The 17,844-nt window shown below is 55.9% G+C and overlaps 1 protein-coding gene across 4 annotated transcripts in view; it reads right to left on the reverse strand.

Annotated features, from left to right (window-relative positions):
• The window catches only part of MAPK4 (mitogen-activated protein kinase 4), a 71,112-nt gene that overhangs the window by 11,749 nt on the left and 41,519 nt on the right, over positions 1–17,844 (reverse strand). For all 4 annotated transcript variants that reach the window (XR_012578020.1, XM_074532443.1, XM_074532441.1 and 1 more), the window contains exons 3-4: positions 7,423–7,567; positions 1,921–2,082 (exon numbers count right to left, since the gene is read on the reverse strand). Coding sequence is in view for 3 of the 4 variants with exons in the window: in XM_074532443.1 (XP_074388544.1) it covers positions 1,921–2,082; positions 7,423–7,567 (307 nt within the window). In the remaining variant the exon portion in view is untranslated. The remainder of the gene's footprint in view (positions 1–1,920; positions 2,083–7,422; positions 7,568–17,844) is intronic.

A 17,844-nucleotide genomic window follows, 5' to 3' on the forward strand; every position in this document is an offset into this window, starting at 1 on the left:
GACAGTGAGTAATGTGAGGGGCAGGGCCGACCTTTCCTCCTGCAGCCACGGCTGGGAATAAATCTGCTGCTTGCTGGAGGCTGACACAGCCCTGGGCCCATGGATATTGTGTCACCAAGGCCAGGCACGGTGCCTCTCACATGGAGAGTCACTCCAGAATGTGAGCTGGGCCTGCTCCTGAGCTCTTCCCAAAAGCAGGCCTGGTTTAACCCTGGTTTAACCCTCAGAAGGAGCGCAGGGGAGCACTGGTGAGTTCCTGTCTGTGACACCCATCTCAGGAGTGGGGTGTTTGTGAGGAAAGCCTGTCCTGCAGTGTTGCACAGCTGTGCCCAGGCCAGAGGCACGGGGCTGGGAAAGAGCCTCTGGGCTGAGCCAGGCCTGGCACCTCTCACATGGAGAGTTACTCCAGGATTGTGAGCTGGGCCGGCTCCTGAGCTCTCCCCAAAAGCAGGCCTGGTTTAGCCCTCAGAAGGAGCTCAGGGGAGCACTGGTCAGCTCCTGTAACACCGCAGGAGTGGGGTGTTTGTGAGGAAAAGCTGTCCTGCAGCGCTGCACGGCTGTGCTCAGGCCAGCAGCAGCCTGAGAGCCTCTGGGCTGAGCCAGGCCTGGCACCTCTCACATGGAGAGTCACTCCAGAATGTGAGCTGGGCCTGCTCCTGAGCTCTTCCCAAACACAGGCCTGGTTTAGCCCTCTGAAGGAGCTCAGGGGAGCACTGGTCAGTTCCTGTCTGTGACACCCATCTCAGGAGTGGGGTGTTTGTGAGGAAACCCTGTCCTGCAGTTGCACAGCTGTGTTCATGCCAGAGGCACAGTGAGGGAACAGATGGGACTGGAAAAGAGCCTCTGAGCTGAGCCTCTCACATGAAGAATCACTCCAGAAGGTGAGCTGGGCCTGCTCCTGAGCTCTCCCCAAAAGCAGGCCTGGTTCAGCCCTCAGAAGGAGCTCAGGGGAGCACTGATTCATATTCCTGTCTGTAACACCTATCTCAGGAGTGGGGTGTTTGTGAGGAAGAGCCTGTCCCTCGCTGTGCTGCACAGCTGCAGACTGGAAAAGAGCCTCTGGGCCGAGCCCTCGCTCACAGCTCAGGGAACACATGGGATGCACTCCAAAGGGCCCTGGAAGTGTGTTTCACCCTTAGGAGACACCTGTGAGCGAGCCACAGCATCACAGCCCGGGGACAGGCCACCTGTGTGGGGACAGCACTGGGGACATCTGAGCTACAGCTGGGACCCCCAGGGATGTGCATCCCCTTCCCCAGAGCTCAGGCCCTGGGCCTTGCAGGACAGCAACCCTGGCACCCCAGAAGCAGTTCCAGGGACACAGCTGGTGTAGTGTGTGGCTTTATTTGGCATGTTTACTGTTTAATTTCTGGTTTCCTAATCCCTCTGTATTTTTCTCCCCCTGTTTTTGGTGTGGCACAGACTTGCTTTTTGGTTATTCAGTTTAGTTAAGTGTGGTTTCTCTGTTTGTCACCTAGTTACTCCCTGCCAAGTTTCAAACCCCCTCCCATATCCAGGTGTTAACCTCTGCTGTCCCAAGCCATTCCCCTCCCTTAAAATCCTCCATTGGCTTGCACGTTGTATTCCCTCCCTTGTGTTCCACCCCCAGCCCTCCTGATTACCTAGAGACTGTAAGAATTCCCCCAGTTTATAAGCTGTTGTTTTCCCTCAGTTCAGGGCCTGGGATCCTGGGATCGGGGAGTTTTACCATCAAATACAATTACCCCAGTTCCACCCCAGGCCTGTGCTGCAACCTTTGTTTCTGTGCCGGTTTCTGTGAACCTCCACTGGTAGCTGGGATTCTGCAGAGCTCAGAAGGGGGGTCTGTTGTGTCCCTGTATCACCTAGCCAGGACTAACACACACCACAAGAGTTTTGGAGCACACAGCAGCCGGGGAAGCCGCGGGGCCACCACGGTACCTTCACTGTCCACCTCGGGCAGCAGCTTGCGCAGCGGCTTCCGCACCTCCCACGTGCTGTTGATGAACATGGGCATCACCTTCAGCAGCTCCTCCTTGTCCTCCTGGTGGATCACGGGGATGGTCTCCAGGATCAGCTGCATCTGCTCCAGCTCGTGGCCCCCTGAGCAGGGAGAAGAAGGAGGGAGCAGTGAGACCAGACACAGGAGTTAAACTGGGGCAGGCGTGGGGTATTGCCAGCCCCAGGGGTCCCCAGGCTCCACCTTTAAAGGAACGCAGGTGTCCAGCCCCAAGAGGAAAGGTGTTTTCTGACCATATTCCAGGCACCAAGTCATGGCTCTGGTGGTGGCAATGCCCACAGCTGCCCTGTGCCATTTCATGTTCTCAGTCCTTTTCCTTCAGGACATTTTTACCCATAAAACCCCAAGCCCCGCTCAGGGTTGGCTGCCCATCACTGGGAGGAGAGCAGCAGCAGAGCCAAGCAGAGCACCCTGTTAGTGAGAGCCATTCCCACACTCTAGGCTCTCCAGGATGCCACCAAGAGGTGACATCCATGGGGATTTCCAGCCTCCCATGCAGGCAGAGGAGCCTGGTGGGAATGTGGAGCTGCCGCACTGGATTTCTGCCTGCCAGGAATAGTTAGAAAATGGAAATGGTTAGGAATGGTCAGAAATGCCCTGTCCTCAGAGACACGACCAGCACGGAGCAGCCTGGGGCAGCCAAAACAATGGGGATTGTCGGGCTACCAAGACACTCCTGGCCCAGACATGGATTTCAGGCTGCTTCAATGGCCCATCCATGACAAGGAGAATCAGCCCCACGGATGGGCAGCACTGCTGATCAGCCAGCAGGGAGGGAGGGGAGGCCTCTCTCATGACATGGGGACTGCTTGCCCTGAGGCAGCCCTGTTCCTGTGGAGCTCCCTGGCGTTTGCAGGGCCCCCTCTCCACAGCCCAGAGCTCCTGCAGATCAGCACGAGTTTTCCAGACTCACACCCGTGGAGCTTGCTGGAAGCCAGGGCACTAGGAGTGTTTCTCTGCCTGCCCCAAGTGGTCCTGAGGCAGGGAAGCACTGCTTTTGGAGAAGGCTTCCAAGGTTTGGGATGGATTGGTGTCCACAAGTGTGTGAAATGGACAATAGAGAATGGTGTAGCTTGTCACAGGGTGAGAAATTTAGAGTTTTGGGGTGTTAGTATAGAGGTAGATAGGAGGCAAGATGGAGGATCTTGGCTGTTGTCTGAGCTCCTTCTCCTTCTCCTTCTCCTTCTCCTTCTCCTTCTCCTTCTCCTTCTCCTTCTCCTTCTCCTTCTCCTTCTCCTTCTCCTTCTCCTTCTCCTTCTCCTTCTCCTTCTCCTTCTCCTTCTCCTTCTCCTTCTCCTCCTCCTCCTCCTCCTCCTCCTCCTCATTCTTCTGCAGCATTGGTGGCACAGGGTGATTGGGTGGGGAAGCCTCAGTGCAGAGGTTACATGGACAGACAAAGGATTAGTAATGGTAGAAAGGTGGAAATAAAGCACATTTTAAGAGTTAATTGGATAAAACAGCTTTAGAAGACCTTGAAACTGCACATCTTGGGGCCATTTTTGCTGCACTTTCTTGCGCGCTAAGTCTGGTGCAGACAGCATGTCAGACTTCTGATAAGATAACAATTAACAGCAACGTGGAGACCAAAAAAAGTCTCTCAATCCTGGCACAGGACTGTTGAAAGGAGGTTTTCCCCCATCAGGGAGCCCAACAAGAGCAGCACACAGGGCGCTGACCCCAGCACAGCCCCTTGGGGACAGCCAGTGATGGTGGCAGGCTCTCTCCCATCCAGCCCAGAGTGGTGGCCACGGCCGCTGCCAGGCCACATGGCGCAGCTCAGCAGCACAGCAGCGACCTCAGCAGCCCCAAGGGATGCTGACAGAGCCCAGCTGGCCGCCACCACCACACACAGCCGCTCAATCAGCGAGGCAGAGCAGGCGGAAAAGCAAAGGAGACAAAGGGAGGGACGCCATTCCCCTGTCAGTCCTGGCAGAGTAATCCACTTTCCTTACACAAGGACTAATTTTAGGTCACTCAGAGATTCGCAGCGTGACGCCAGGGGAAACTGAAGATATCTAGCAGGAAATGAGCACCTTGTTAGCCAGGCTAATTCCCCAGCTGTGATCCAAATTACAGGGTGAGAAAAGTCACAAAGCCTCTGCGGCTTTTCCCTCAGCGCAGCCCCAGCCGAAGGTACCTGGCAGCCAAGAGACACCGTGTTCAGTCCCACAAAGGAGCTGCTAATGCAGCGCTGGAAGCCTTGAATTATGGCTCCCAAGAAACCCCGTTCTCTTCCATTATCCTCTATTTATGGAATTCCCAGGGACCTTTTTCTGAAGGTATTAACTCCTGCAAAGGAGAACACGAACCAGGGGCAGAATAAACGCAGCAGGCTGTGGTTACCCAGGGAGAGAACGAGGAGCTCTGCACCACGAGGAGCTCTGCACCACATCTTGGAGAAGAGAGGCTTCTCCAGGCCTGCAGCCAAGCCCAGGGAGCAGCCAAGCCCTGATCCCACGGGAAAAGCCCCTGTGCCATCTCTGGCTCTTGGCCACAGCACAGCCCCACTGGTGAACCCCATGGAGATCTGCAAGGACAGATCTCTTTTCCTCTTTTCTCCTCTTTTCTCATTTTTTCTCCTTCTTTCTCCTTTTTTCTCCTTTTTCCTCCTTTTTTTCTCCTCTTTCCCCATTTACTGCTGCTCCCACTGCTGCTGCTTTGGGTGGAAGGGACACTGGAGGGAGCTGCAGCCGCTCAGCCAGGGACAATTTTCCCTGTTTTCTGTAGTGTTGCTGCTGCTGCTGCAGGGGAGCCAGGCCTGCAATCCAAGCTCCAGCTGCTGGGAATGTCCCGCTCCCCATGAGCTGTGACACAGCCGGAAAATCCCTGTGGGAGAATGGAAGCAGTGAGAGACACCTACCCCGAATCACCAATCACCTTCACTTAGCTGCCTTGCTCAAGCACCCCAGATAGACTGCCGAGTTAATTACATTGATTTATGGTAAGCAGTCAATTTAAACTGCACTCTCTAGAAACCATTTACCCAGGGCAAGGCGCTGCTGCAGGATGGAGCTCCCTCTGGACCACACTGCTCTCATTTCTCTCATTTCTCATTTCTGCCCACCCAGGGCTCTGCGCAGGGCTCGCCCTGCAGGCAGTGTGAAAAGTGCATTTTGTATGGCTCTATGCAGATATTTACTATGTGCATTTTGATGTATTGATTAGCAGCGCTGTATTAACATTTTAATAATATGATAAATGCAGTCTTGTAGTTAAAAGGTAACTTTTGTAGTTAAAATAAGAACTATGTAAGTGGGACATATTTTTTTTAAGAAAGGAATGAGACACTCACAGGAGGTAGCAGCCCCAGGACACCTCAAACTTTCAGAGAATAATAATTTATTGCTCTCTTATCAGAAGAAATAAACTTCTTCCTGCCTCGAAGGTGCTGTTAAGATTAAGAGGAAGAAGTTGACACTGACCAGACAGAATCCTGTGTTTGAATGGGATTTATGCATCATGTATGAGGTGTATGAATATGCAACAGGCTGTTGTTTTAAGGGTTAATCCTTTGTTAATGGGTGTTTTTTTTCAGGCTCATGCTCCCCAGAAAAGGTACCTGGACTGTCCATAACTCTTTATTGTCTCATATTGTCTCATATTGACCTAATTCAAATTGTCCAAATTGTTACCACTCTAATTGCATTACTATTTTTATAACCATTTTATTACCATGAAACTTTTCAAACCTTGAAAACAAGTGATGGGCGTTTTTTCACAGGGACAGAGGCTGCAGCTCTGGGAATGTTTCCCCCTGCAGGGACAGAAGCTGCAGCTGGCTGTGCTGGGCTCCTTCTCCCCAGCCAAGAGGAGCAGAGCTGCAGCAAAGGCAAATCCTTTGGGTGTTTGTGAGTTTTAGCTGCTCTGGGGCTGGGCTTTGCTCCCCTCCAGCAAATGAAGGACCCCAGGGCACCCTGCCTGTGCCAGCCCTGCCCGGGCCCTGCTCTGCTGGCACAGGAGGAGGCAGGGAAAAGGGGCAGGGGGCCAGAACCTCCCAGGACAATGACACAGCTTCAAAGCCACCCAAAAGGAGCTGGTATTTTGAGCTTGGTTTGGATCCCCACCCACTAACCAAGCACCCAGGGGATTACTGAGAGATTTCATTGGGCTGGGAGGTAGAGAACAAGGGATGCTCGCAGCGTGTGCCCAGCCTGTGGTGTGCCAAACCCCTCCTCTGGTCACCAAATCACCTCATTTCACCTCAAATGAATCACCTCGAATGAATCACCTCTGGTCTGCACCTGCTGGGGGCTCTCAGGATCCAGCCCGGGGAGGTTCCTGTGTGGCTGCTCTGCTCAGCTCACCCAGGCAGAGGACACATCCCTCCCACCCCAGGGCTACTTCTGCCCCTGCCTTACCACAAAACGAGCTTAAAGCACCACCTTGGAGACCTCAGCGGTGCCAGCCAACGTCACTTATAGCCTGGGATCCACAAAAGAGCAAAAGGAAACCCAGGCTGGGGCTGAGAGAGGGGTCTAGCACAGCGTGAAGAGCCAGAAATGCTGGGGAGCTGTGCTGGGTGGGCAGGGCAGCTCTTGTTCTGCTGTTTGACCTGAGGAGTGAGAGACTGCAGCACCTCCCAGCAAGATCAGACAGTGCCCTGCTCCTAGAACGAATCCCAAGGAAGCACCAGGAGCAGACAGGTTAAAGGCACAATTTTCACAGCTGCAAACCCTGGACTGGAAAGCTTTGGAGAAATTGAGGATGAAAATAAGGAAGGAAAGGGAGGCAATTTAAATGATCTGCTCCTAAGGGTACTGACTGCTTATTTTTAAGCTTCCACAAAAGAATTATGGAAGAGCAGCTGCAGCTGAGGCTGTGGAGCTCAGAGGTGCTGAGATACCCGAGAGGGAAACTTCCTCCTGCTCCATTATTAACGGGGCTGGTTATTTATTTACACAACTCTGCGAGCAGCTGCTCACCAAACGCGTTAAACCTTGTCGCCCAGAGCACAGACAGGCACGAGAGACAGCTCAGGGGAGTTGTGCTGTGCTGGGCTGGGCTGGGCTGGGCTGGGCTGGGCTGTGCTGGGCTGTCCTGTGCAGTGGGACAATTTTGGGACAATTAAATACATATTTTCTTCTCAATAATGTCAGAGCCGAGCTTTGAATGCTGCGCTGATAACTCCTTGCTGTGCCTTTGTTGTCTTCTCTTCTTGCACTTCACCTTTGCAGCGTCAATTTATGCTTACAGGTAAATCCTCAAAATGGGTGGTGGCATCCAGATGTCCTCCCTCAAAGGAAAGAAGCAGCTTGGAGGCAGCAATCACAATCCAAACCCACGGCATGGAGCACAAACCTCCTGGGACAGGGCATCTCCCCTTCTCACACAGGGGAGCTCCCTCGGCCAGGCTAGAATGCCTGGGAATGGGTAGCAAGGCAAGGGGAAGGAGAACAGGGAATCAGCATGAGACAGAAACGTACCAGCAAAGAGCATCCTCCCGGTCAGCATCTCGGCCAGGATGCAGCCGGCTGCCCACATGTCGATGGCTTTGGTGTAGTTGTTGGGAGACAGCAGGAGGCGCGGGGAGCGGTACCACTTGGTCACCAGGCCTTCGGAGAGGTACCCCTGGAACGGCAGGGATGGGGATCAGCACAGGGATCGGGACAGGAACAGAGCTCCTCCAGTGTGAGCAGGGACAGGGAGCAGGACAGGAACAGAGCTCCTCCAGTGTGAGCAGGGACAGGGATCAGGACAGGGACAGAGCTCCTTCAGTGTGAGCAGGGACAGGGATCAGGGAACAGAGCTCCTTCAATGTGAGCAGGGACAGGGATCAGGACAGGGAACAGAGCTCCTCCAGTGTGAGCAGGGACAGGGATGGGGACAGGAACAGAGCTCCTCCAGTGTGAGCAGGGACAGGGATGGGGACAGGAACAGGACAGGAACAGAGCTCCTCCAGTGTGAGCAGGGACAGGGATCAGGACAGAAACAGGACAGAAACAGAGCTCCTCCAGTGTGAGCAGGGACAGGGATGGGGACAGGAACAGAGCTCCTCCAGTGTGAGCAGGGACAGGGATGGGGACAGGAACAGGACAGGAACAGAGCTCCTCCAGTGTGAGCAGGGACAGGGATCAGGACAGAAACAGGACAGAAACAGAGCTCCTCCAGTGTGAGCAGGGACAGGGATGGGGACAGGAACAGAGCTCCTCCAGTGTGAGCAGGGACAGGGATGGGGACAGGAACAGGACAGGAACAGAGCTCCTCCAGTGTGAGCAGGGACAGGGATCAGGACAGAAACAGGACAGAAACAGAGCTCCTCCAGTGTGAGCAGGGACAGGGATGGGGACAGGAACAGAGCTCCTCCAGTGTGAGCAGGGACAGGGATGGGGACAGGAACAGGACAGGAACAGAGCTCCTCCAGTGTGAGCAGGGACAGGGATCAGGACAGGGAACAGAGCTCCTCCAGTGTGAGCAGGGACAGGGATCAGGACAGGGAACAGAGCTCCTCCAGTGTGAGCAGGGACAGGGATCAGGACAGGAACAGAGCTCCTCCAGTTTGAGCAGGGACAGGGATCAGGGAACAGAGCTCCTCCAGCCTGGGCAGGGACAGGGATCAGGACAGGAACAGAGCTCCTGCAGTGTGAGCAGGGACAGGGATCAGGGCAGGAACAGAGCTCCTCCAGTGTGAGCAGGGACAAGGATCAGGACAGGGATCAGGGAACAGAGCTCCTCCAGTGTGAGCAGGGACAGGGATCAGGAGAGGGATCAGGACAGGAACAGAGCTCCTCCAGTGTGAGCAGGGACAAGGATCAGGACAGAAACAGGACAGGAACAGAGCTCCTCCAGTGTGAGCAGGGACAGGGATCAGGACAGGGATCAGGACGGGAACAGAGCTCCTCCAGTGTGAGCAGGGACAGGGATCAGGACAGGAACAGAGCTCCTGCAGTGTGAGCAGGGACAGGGATCAGGACAGGAACAGAGCTCCTGCAGTGTGAGCAGGGACAGGGATCAGGACAGGAACAGAGCTCCTCCAGACTGGGCAGGGACAGGGATGGGGACAGGGAACAGAGCTCCTCCAGTGTGAGCAGGGACAGGGATCAGGAGAGGAACAGAGCTCCTCCCACGTGAGCAGTGACAGGGATCAGGGAACAGAGCTCCTTCAATGTGAGCAGGGACAGGGATCAGGACAGGAACAGAGCTCCTCCAGCGTGAGCAGGGACAGGGATCAGGACAGGAACAGAGCTCCTTCAGTGTGAGCAGCGACAGGGATCAGGACAGGAACAGAGCTCCTGCAGTGTGAGCAGGGACAGGGATCAGGGAACAGAGCTCCTCCAGTGTGAGCAGGGACAGGGATCAGGAGAGGGAACAGGACAGGAACAGAGCTCCTTCAGTGTGAGCAGGGACAGGGATCAGGACAGAAACAGAGCTCCTCCAGCGTGAGCAGGGACAGGGATCAGGAGAGGGAACAGGACAGGAACAGAGCTCCTTCAGTGTGAGCAGGGACAGGGATCAGGACAGAAACAGAGCTCCTCCAGCGTGAGCAGGGACAGGGATCAGGAGAGGGAACAGGACAGGAACAGAGCTCCTTCAGTGTGAGCAGGGACAGGGATCAGGACGGGAACAGAGCTCCTCCAGTGTGAGCAGGGACAGGGATGGGGACAGGGAACAGAGCTCCTCCAGCCTGGGCAGGGACAGGGAGCAGGACGGGAACAGGCAGCAGAGAGGGCTCAGGACAGGAGGAGGCAGCAGAGAGAGGGCTCAGGACAGGAACAGTCAGCAGAGCTCCTCCAGCCTGAGCAAAAAGGGCTCAGGACAGGGAATGGGCAGCAGAGCTCCTCCAGTGTGAGCAAGAACAGGGCTCAGGACAGGAACAGGCAGCAGAGCTCCTCTGCCTGTCCTGGTCCATCCCTGCTGCAGCCCCACCCAGGCACTGCTGCCCCCTGTGCCTGTCCCTCGGCAAACAGGGATCTGGGTCACACCAGGGGGACAGAGGCACCCCAGGGCTCCGCCAGGCAGGGCACCCGCTGTTTGTCACTGTTTGTCACCATGGTACTGCAGCACCGCCTGCCAAGGACAGATGGCCCCGGCAGCACAGACCTGCGGAGCACACCTGCCCGAGTCACTCCAGGTCACCGCTGGAGGGCTTGGATGCATCCCGCAAATCCCAGTCCCCCTTCACGAGAGACCTTGCCCAGGAGAACACAAGGGTCAGGGAGGATTGCTGGCACCGCGTGCAAGGAAAGCCTCCCGCAGCAGCGGCTGTGTGACTGGGGAGCAGAGCTGCCAAGGGCTCCCAGCCAAGGCTCCTAAAACAGGATCCCATGGGAAACGTGGGAATGCCCTTCTGGGAGCACCTGGCTGAGGCAGGGATGGGAAACCCTGCTCTTCCTGCATCAGCCTGACTGAGCCTTGGCCAACAAATCACCTGTGTCCCTTGTCACAGGCTGTGGGGGCTGGCATGGCCAGGGCAGCTCCTCACCCCAGTGCCACCGAGGATGATGAGGGGCAGCTCCTCACCCCATCCCACTCTGCTGGCAGTGAGGATGATGAAGGGCAGCTCCTCACCCCATCCCACTGTGCTCACACTGAGGATGATGAAGGGCAGCTCCTCACCCCTTCCCACTGTGCTCACACTGAGGATGATGAGGGGCAGCTCCTCACCCCATCCCACTGTGCTGGCAGTGAGGATGATGAGGGGCAGCTCCTCACCCCATCCCACTCTGCTGGCAGTGAGGATGATGAAGGGCAGCTCCTCACCCCATCCCACTGTGCTCACACTGAGGATGATGAAGGGCAGCTCCTCACCCCTTCCCACTGTGCTCACACTGAGGATGATGAGGGGCAGCTCCTCACCCCATCCCACTGTGCTGGCAGTGAGGATGATGAGGGGCAGCTCCTCACCCCAGTGCCACCGAGGATGATGAGGGGCAGCTCCTCACCCCATCCCACTGAGGATGATGAGGGGCAGCTCCTCACCCCAGTGCCACTGTGCTCACACTGAGGATGATGAAGGTCAGCTCCTCACCCCATCCCACTGTGCTGGCAGTGAGGATGATGAAGGGCAGCTTCCTCACCCCATTCCACTGTGCTCACACTGAGGATGATGAAGGGCAGCTCCTCACCCCATCCCACTGTGCTCACACTGAGGATGATGAAGGGCAGCTCCTCACCCCATCCCACTGTGCTCACACTGAGGATGATGAGGGGCAGCTCCTCACCCCATCCCACTGTGCTGGCAGTGAGGATGATGAAGGGCAGCTCCTCACCCCATCCCACTGTGCTCACACTGAGGATGATGAACGGCAGCTCCTCACCCCATCCCACTGAGGATGATGAGGGGCAGCTCCTCACCCCATCCCACTGTGCTCACACTGACGATGATGAAGGGCAGCTCCTCACCCCTTCCCACTGAGGATGATGAGGGGCAGCTCCTCACCCCATCCCACTGTGCTCACACTGAGGATGATGAAGGGCAGCTCCTCACCCCATCCCACTGTGCTCACACTGAGGATGATGAGGGGCAGCTCCTCACCCCATCCCACTGTGCTGGCAGTGAGGATGATGAAGGGCAGCTCCTCACCCCATCCCACTGTGCTCACACTGAGGATGATGAGGGGCAGCTCCTCACCCCATCCCACTGTGCTCACACTGAGGATGATGAAGGGCAGCTCCTCACCCCATCCCACTGTGCTCACACCGAGGATGATGAGGGGCAGCTGGGATGTCACATCACACTGGGGATGTCATTTGGGATGCTTTACCTGCTTCCACAGAAGCTCTCAGCATTATCTGTGGGACAAAGGCCACCACCTCCCTGAAGCAGGGCCCTCCTGCTCCTGAGCCCAGCAGCAGATTTGTCACCAGAGCCAGGTGCTCACAGCCCTGCTGTGTCCCAGCAGCCTGGGAATGACCCTGGCACATCCAGGGACCCCTCCCTGGCACACAGGGGCTGGGCATGGATGGTTTTTGCACCAGGATAACGTTGGAATAGTCATAAGCTGCCTTTCCTATATTAAATATAACGCATTAACAGAAGGAGTTAGATTGAAATGCAGCAGGAGCAGCAAAATAAAATTAAATTATAAAGCCGAATTGCATTTAAATGCCACAAAGCATTTGGAGAATGTAAAAATGCAATGACAGTGTGAACACAGTTCACATAAAAGCGTATTTGAGGGCTCAGTCCCTGCTGATTCAGTTCCAGAGACCATTTTCAGCTGCACTGTAGCTGGAGTTGTGCTGTGCAGAATCTCCGGGGATGCTGTGGGATGCATCCCTCCCCCTGAACACGAGAGCAGTGCACACCACCAACACCACGAGGCTGATCACACTCCTCCTCTTCCTCCAGCGCAGGGTTTGTGCCAGCTCCCAAATGTGCGAGTCACCAAGCTTTTAATCATGAAGGGCTTGCTTTTAAAAGAAGGTTTTAATTTTGGCCTCCTCACGGCAAGTTGTAACGGAGACTGATTAGCTGAGAATTTTCCTTTAATGCTGTTGCATTTCGGCTAATGCTGCTCAATCAGAACCAGCACAAAAGCCCGCAGGCATTATCCCATCAAACCAACACTTCTCAGCTACTGCAATTATTCCCAACAAAGAGACGATGATGTTTACTGGAGAATCCCAGGAAAGTAAGCTCTGAGGGTAGCGATCCAGGGCAGTTCTTATCTGGAGCCATCTCCTCCCTCTCCCGAGGAAGGCGTGCTACCCTCCTGGTGGATGTGACACTGCTCATGAGTTTCTCCTCCCTGACAGCAAGGAGGATGCGAGTTCTCGGGGGTGTCTGCACCATGCAGGATGCATGAGCAATACCCTGCAAATATCTCAAAGTCACTACAACCTAAAATTTTCCTCCCCTCAGGTCTTGGAGGAAATTCCCTGCAAAGCTCGCCCAATGGACATATCTGTGACCTTCCTGCTGCCATGTGAGGCTCCTGGTGGTGGTGGTTCATCCTCACGGTGATTATTGCTCCCCTCACCTCGGGTGTGACTGCCATCTCCCTGATCCATCTGCTGGGAAAACTTGGATTGCCCCAGCACGCCCAGGAAGGACCCACAGAGAGGAGGAACCTGCAGCTGCTCTGCGTCCCCCACTCGTGGTCCTTGGAGCTAAAACCCGCAGCACTGAGGTTTCCACCTCATGGACCCCACCATGGAGTTTCCACCTCATGGACCCCACCATTGAGGTCCCCACCTCGTGGACCCCAGCATTGAGGTCCCCACCTCGTGGACCCCAGCATTGAGGTCCCCACCTCACAGACTCCACCATTGAGGTCCCCACCTTGTGGACCCCACCATGGAAGTCCCCACCTTGTGAACCCCAGCACTGATGTCCCCACCTCGTGGACCCCACCATTGGGGTCCCCACCTGATGGATCCCCCCAATGAGGTCCCCACTTTTGCACCCCAGCACTGATGTCCCCACCTCGTGGACCCCACCAATGAGGTCCCCTCCTTGTTGACCCCTAGCATTGAGGACCCCTCCTCATGGATCCCACCATGGAGGTCCTCATCTCGTGCACCGCATCATGAAAGTCCCCACCTCACCGACCCCAGCACTGAGGTCCCCACCTCAGACGCCACCATTGCGGTCCCCACCTTGTGGACCCCACCATGGAAGTCCTCTCCTTGTGGACCCCACCATGGATGGAGGTCCTCACCATGTGCACCCCACCACTGATGCCCCCACCACTGAGGTCCCCACCTGATGGACCCCACCATGGAGGTACCCACCTCATGGACCCCACCACTGAGGTCCCCACCTTGTGGACCCCACCATGGAAGTCCTCACCTTGTGAACCCCAGCACTGAGGTCCCCTCCTCATGGACCCCAGCACTGAGGTCCCCACCTCATGCACCTCACTATGGAGGTTCCCACCTCATGGACCCCACCATGAAGGTCCTCACCTCGTAGACCCCACCATTGAGGTCCCCACCTCACACACCCCACCATGGAGGCCCCCACATCATGGACCCCACCATTGGGGTCCCCACCTGATGGATCCCCCCACTGAGGTCCCCACCTTGTGCACCCCAGCACTGATGTCCCCACCTTGTGGACCCCACCAATGAGGTCCCCTCCTTGTTGACCCCTAGCATTGAGGACCCCTCCTCATGGATCCCACCATGGAGGTCCTCACCTCGTGCATCGCATCATGAAAGTCCCCACCTCACCGACCCCAGCACTGAGGTCCCCACCTCAGACGCCACCATTGCGGTCCCCACCTTGTGGACCCCACCATGGAAGTCCTCTCCTTGTGGACCCCACCATGGATGGAGGTCCTCACCATGTGCACCCCACCACTGATGCCCCCACCACTGAGGTCCCCACCTGATGGACCCCACCATGGAGGTACCCACCTCATGGACCCCACCACTGAGGTCCCCACCTGATGGACCCCACCACTGCCTCCCGGGGCATTCCACACCAGGCTCTGCGTTATCCCTCCCCTTCCTCGGGGTGGGGAACACAGGGAGAAGCAACTGGAGGTTTGGGAAATGAGACTTTTCCCACTTGGCTCGAGGTCCTGCCATGGGCAGCACAGCCTCGAGCAGCGGATACAGACCCAGCACCTTCCCCTGGCTAAACCTGGGCTAGATCCCTCAGTATTTCAGGGAATGCTGAGCTCCTGTCCTGCAGCCTGGAGGAAGGCACTGCAGTCCATGGACTAAGAGGTTCCATCATCTCTGGATGATGGATGGATGGATGATGGATGGATGGATGGATGGATTGATGGATTGATGGATGATGGATGGATGAATGATGGATGATGGATTGATGATGGATGGATGGATGGATGATGGATGGGTGGATGCATGAGGGATGGATGGATGCATGAGGGATGGATGGATGATGGATGGATGATGGATGGATGGATGGATGGATGGATGGATGGATGGATGGATGGATGGATGGATGATGGAGGGATGGATGGATGATGGATGGATGATGGATGGATGGATGGATGGATGATGGATGGATGATGGATGGATGGATGGATGGATGGATGGATGGATGGATGATGGATGGATGATGGATGGATGATGGATGGATGGATGGATGCATGAGGGATGGATGCATGAGGGATGGATGGATCATGGATGGATCATGGATGGATCATGGATGGATGGATGGATGGATGGATGGATGATGGATGGATGGATGGATGGATGGATGGATGGATGGATGATGGATGAGGGATGGATGGATGGATGGATGGATGGATGGATGGATGATGGATGGATGGATGGATGGATGGATGGATGGATGGATGGATGATGGATGATGGATGGATGATGGATGGATGGATGGATGGATGGATGATGGATGGATGGATGATGGATGGATGGATGGATGGATGGATGGATGGATGGATGATGGATGGATGGATGGATGGATGCAGAAATGGCATGGCAGCTCTGGGATCCAGGACCATGAGGTCACTGCCATGGGACCTAAGCAGGGACTCAGTCCCGGCCTGAGGGGCCAGCTTGGGGAGCCCAGGCTCTGCTGAGGCTCCAGCACAAGGATTTCAGTGTTTATGCAGATTGACCCTGACAGAAAGACCGAGAGCCGAAGCATATTAATTGGTTCTAATTAAGATGGAACGTACATCTTTGTGACAATATTCTGTGGATTCAGCACGGCCCTTTCTGCACTGAAGAATCTCTTTAAGAAACAAGATAATGGAGTTAATTGAAAAATGGAAGGAGTTTCAAGCCTAAGCCCTTCCATGCTATGTTTTGGTTTTTTCCTTGCGACTTTCAAGTATCTTTTTCCTGCTTCTCCTCTTGTCCCCCTGCGTGTGTGGCAACAGCTCAGGCAATCTATAAAGGTGATGAATTCACTACAGGTAGGACAAGCATCAACAGCGCAGCAAAGGAACTGGAAAGCAAAGAGAAATGGATGTTTTCCCAAATTCTTTATACAACAGATATTTTAAACACCAGAAGGAGAAACAATTCTGGGCAGGTGCGGCTGCATCCTGGTGTGGCCCTGGGGACAGCACACTGAACCTGCCCTCCAGGGCACACCAGGGCAGCACATGGAGAGCACAGAGCTGCTGGTGATGCACAGCCACCTCCATCCACCCCCGGGGCTCCACAGCCACCTCCATCCACCCCCGGGGCTCCACAGCCACCTCCATCCACCCCTGGGGCTCCACAGACACCTCCATCCACCCCTGGGGCTCCACAACCACCTCCATCAATTTCCTGGGGCTCCACAGCCACCTCCATCCATCCCTGGTGCTCCACAGCCACCTCCATCCACCCTCGGGGCTCCACAGCCACCTCCATCCATCCCTGGGGCTCCACAACCACCTCCATCCACCCCTGGGGCTCCAAAGCCACCTCCATCCACCCCTGGGGCTCCAAAGCCACCTCCATCCACCCCTGGGGCTCCACAACCACCTCCATCTATCCCTGGGGCTCCACAATCACCTCCATCCACCCCTGGGGCTCCAAAACCACCTCCATCCATCCCCGGGGCTCCACAGCCACCTCCATCCATCCCTGGGGCTCCACAGCCACCTCCATCCACCCCCGGGGCTCCACAGCCACCTCCATCCATCCCTGGGGCTCCACAGCCACCTCCATCCACCCCTGGGGCTCCACAGCCACCTCCATCCATCCCTGGGGCTCCACAGCCACCTCCATCAATTCCCTGTGGCTCCACAGCCACCTCCATCCAACCCTGGGGCTCCACAATCACCTCCATCCACCCCCGGGGCTCCACAATCACCTCCATCCACCCCTGGGGCTCCACAACCACCTCCATCCACCCCTGGGCTCCTCCTGGAGCCACAGAGGGATCCAGGGGCAGTGGGAGCTCAGGATCCACCTGCTGCAAACCAAGCAGCCCCCACGCCACAGCCCAGGGATTCTCCAGGTGTGTTCCACACCAGAATCCGCCTTCCTGCAGCCAAAAATCCACAGAGGTGCAGACCAGGTGCTCACAGACTGGAGATCCATCAGGATCCAAGCACAGCCTGTGCCTTCAGCCACAAACACAATGTAGATTTCTGCTGCTGCACCCATGGGAGCCAGATCAGCTCCTGGTGCAGATGGGGGGCTCAAAATAGCAACAAGCCCGAGCTTTTGGAATAATCCTGGAGCAGCAGCAAGCGTCTGCCTGCTCACAGCGGGGTTTTTAACCTCATTTTGTAAAATGCAGGTCGGGCAGCTCTAGGAGGGGCTGTGGGAGATGCCGGGTTTGTGGGAATGTTGCTCCACAGGAGCACAGCAGATGGGCTGTGGTTCGTGCCACAGCAAGGTGACAGCTCTGGTTTTGGGAGCTCATCCAGGATCATGGGGCTCGTTGGAGGCCAGGGCAGGACAAACGAGCTGGGGTCACAGCAGGGAGGTCAGGAGGGTGGCGGCACAGGCTGGACACGGAGGGTGGTCCTGGCCACAGCCCCACAGCCCCAGCTCCTCTGAACTCCTCGCCACCACCCCAACTGGGAATTCTGTCCTTCCACTGGACGGACTGGAGCAAGTACGGAACTAAAGGAGGACTTCAAAGCTTTGAGGATGGTCTGTGAAGTGTTTCCCACAGTAACTCCCCCAAAAAGGGCTGACACGCCTCCAGGGGGTGGAGTTTCTGCTAGTTAATGGTGTAATGAGTGCTGCCGACAGGCAGAGGGAGAGCAGGTCCTTTGGGAGCACCGTGCTGACGTCCCCAGGTGCTCTCGGGCACTCAGAAGGGACAATCTCTCTTGCACAACACAGGGAGGGTGAGGATTGTTTTGGTCCACGGCCGTGTCACCCAGGGATGACAAATCTCTGTGTCCCTGTCAGCAGGAATGTTCTGTCCTTCCCAAACAGGACCAAACCAGTGCTGGGGATCCAACTCCCCATGCGGGATGCACTGCTGGGGATGAGCCTGTTCTACAAAACATTGATAA

Source organism: Zonotrichia albicollis, chromosome Z, assembly GCF_047830755.1.
Source record: "Zonotrichia albicollis isolate bZonAlb1 chromosome Z, bZonAlb1.hap1, whole genome shotgun sequence".
Taxonomy (NCBI): Eukaryota; Metazoa; Chordata; class Aves; order Passeriformes; family Passerellidae; genus Zonotrichia; species Zonotrichia albicollis.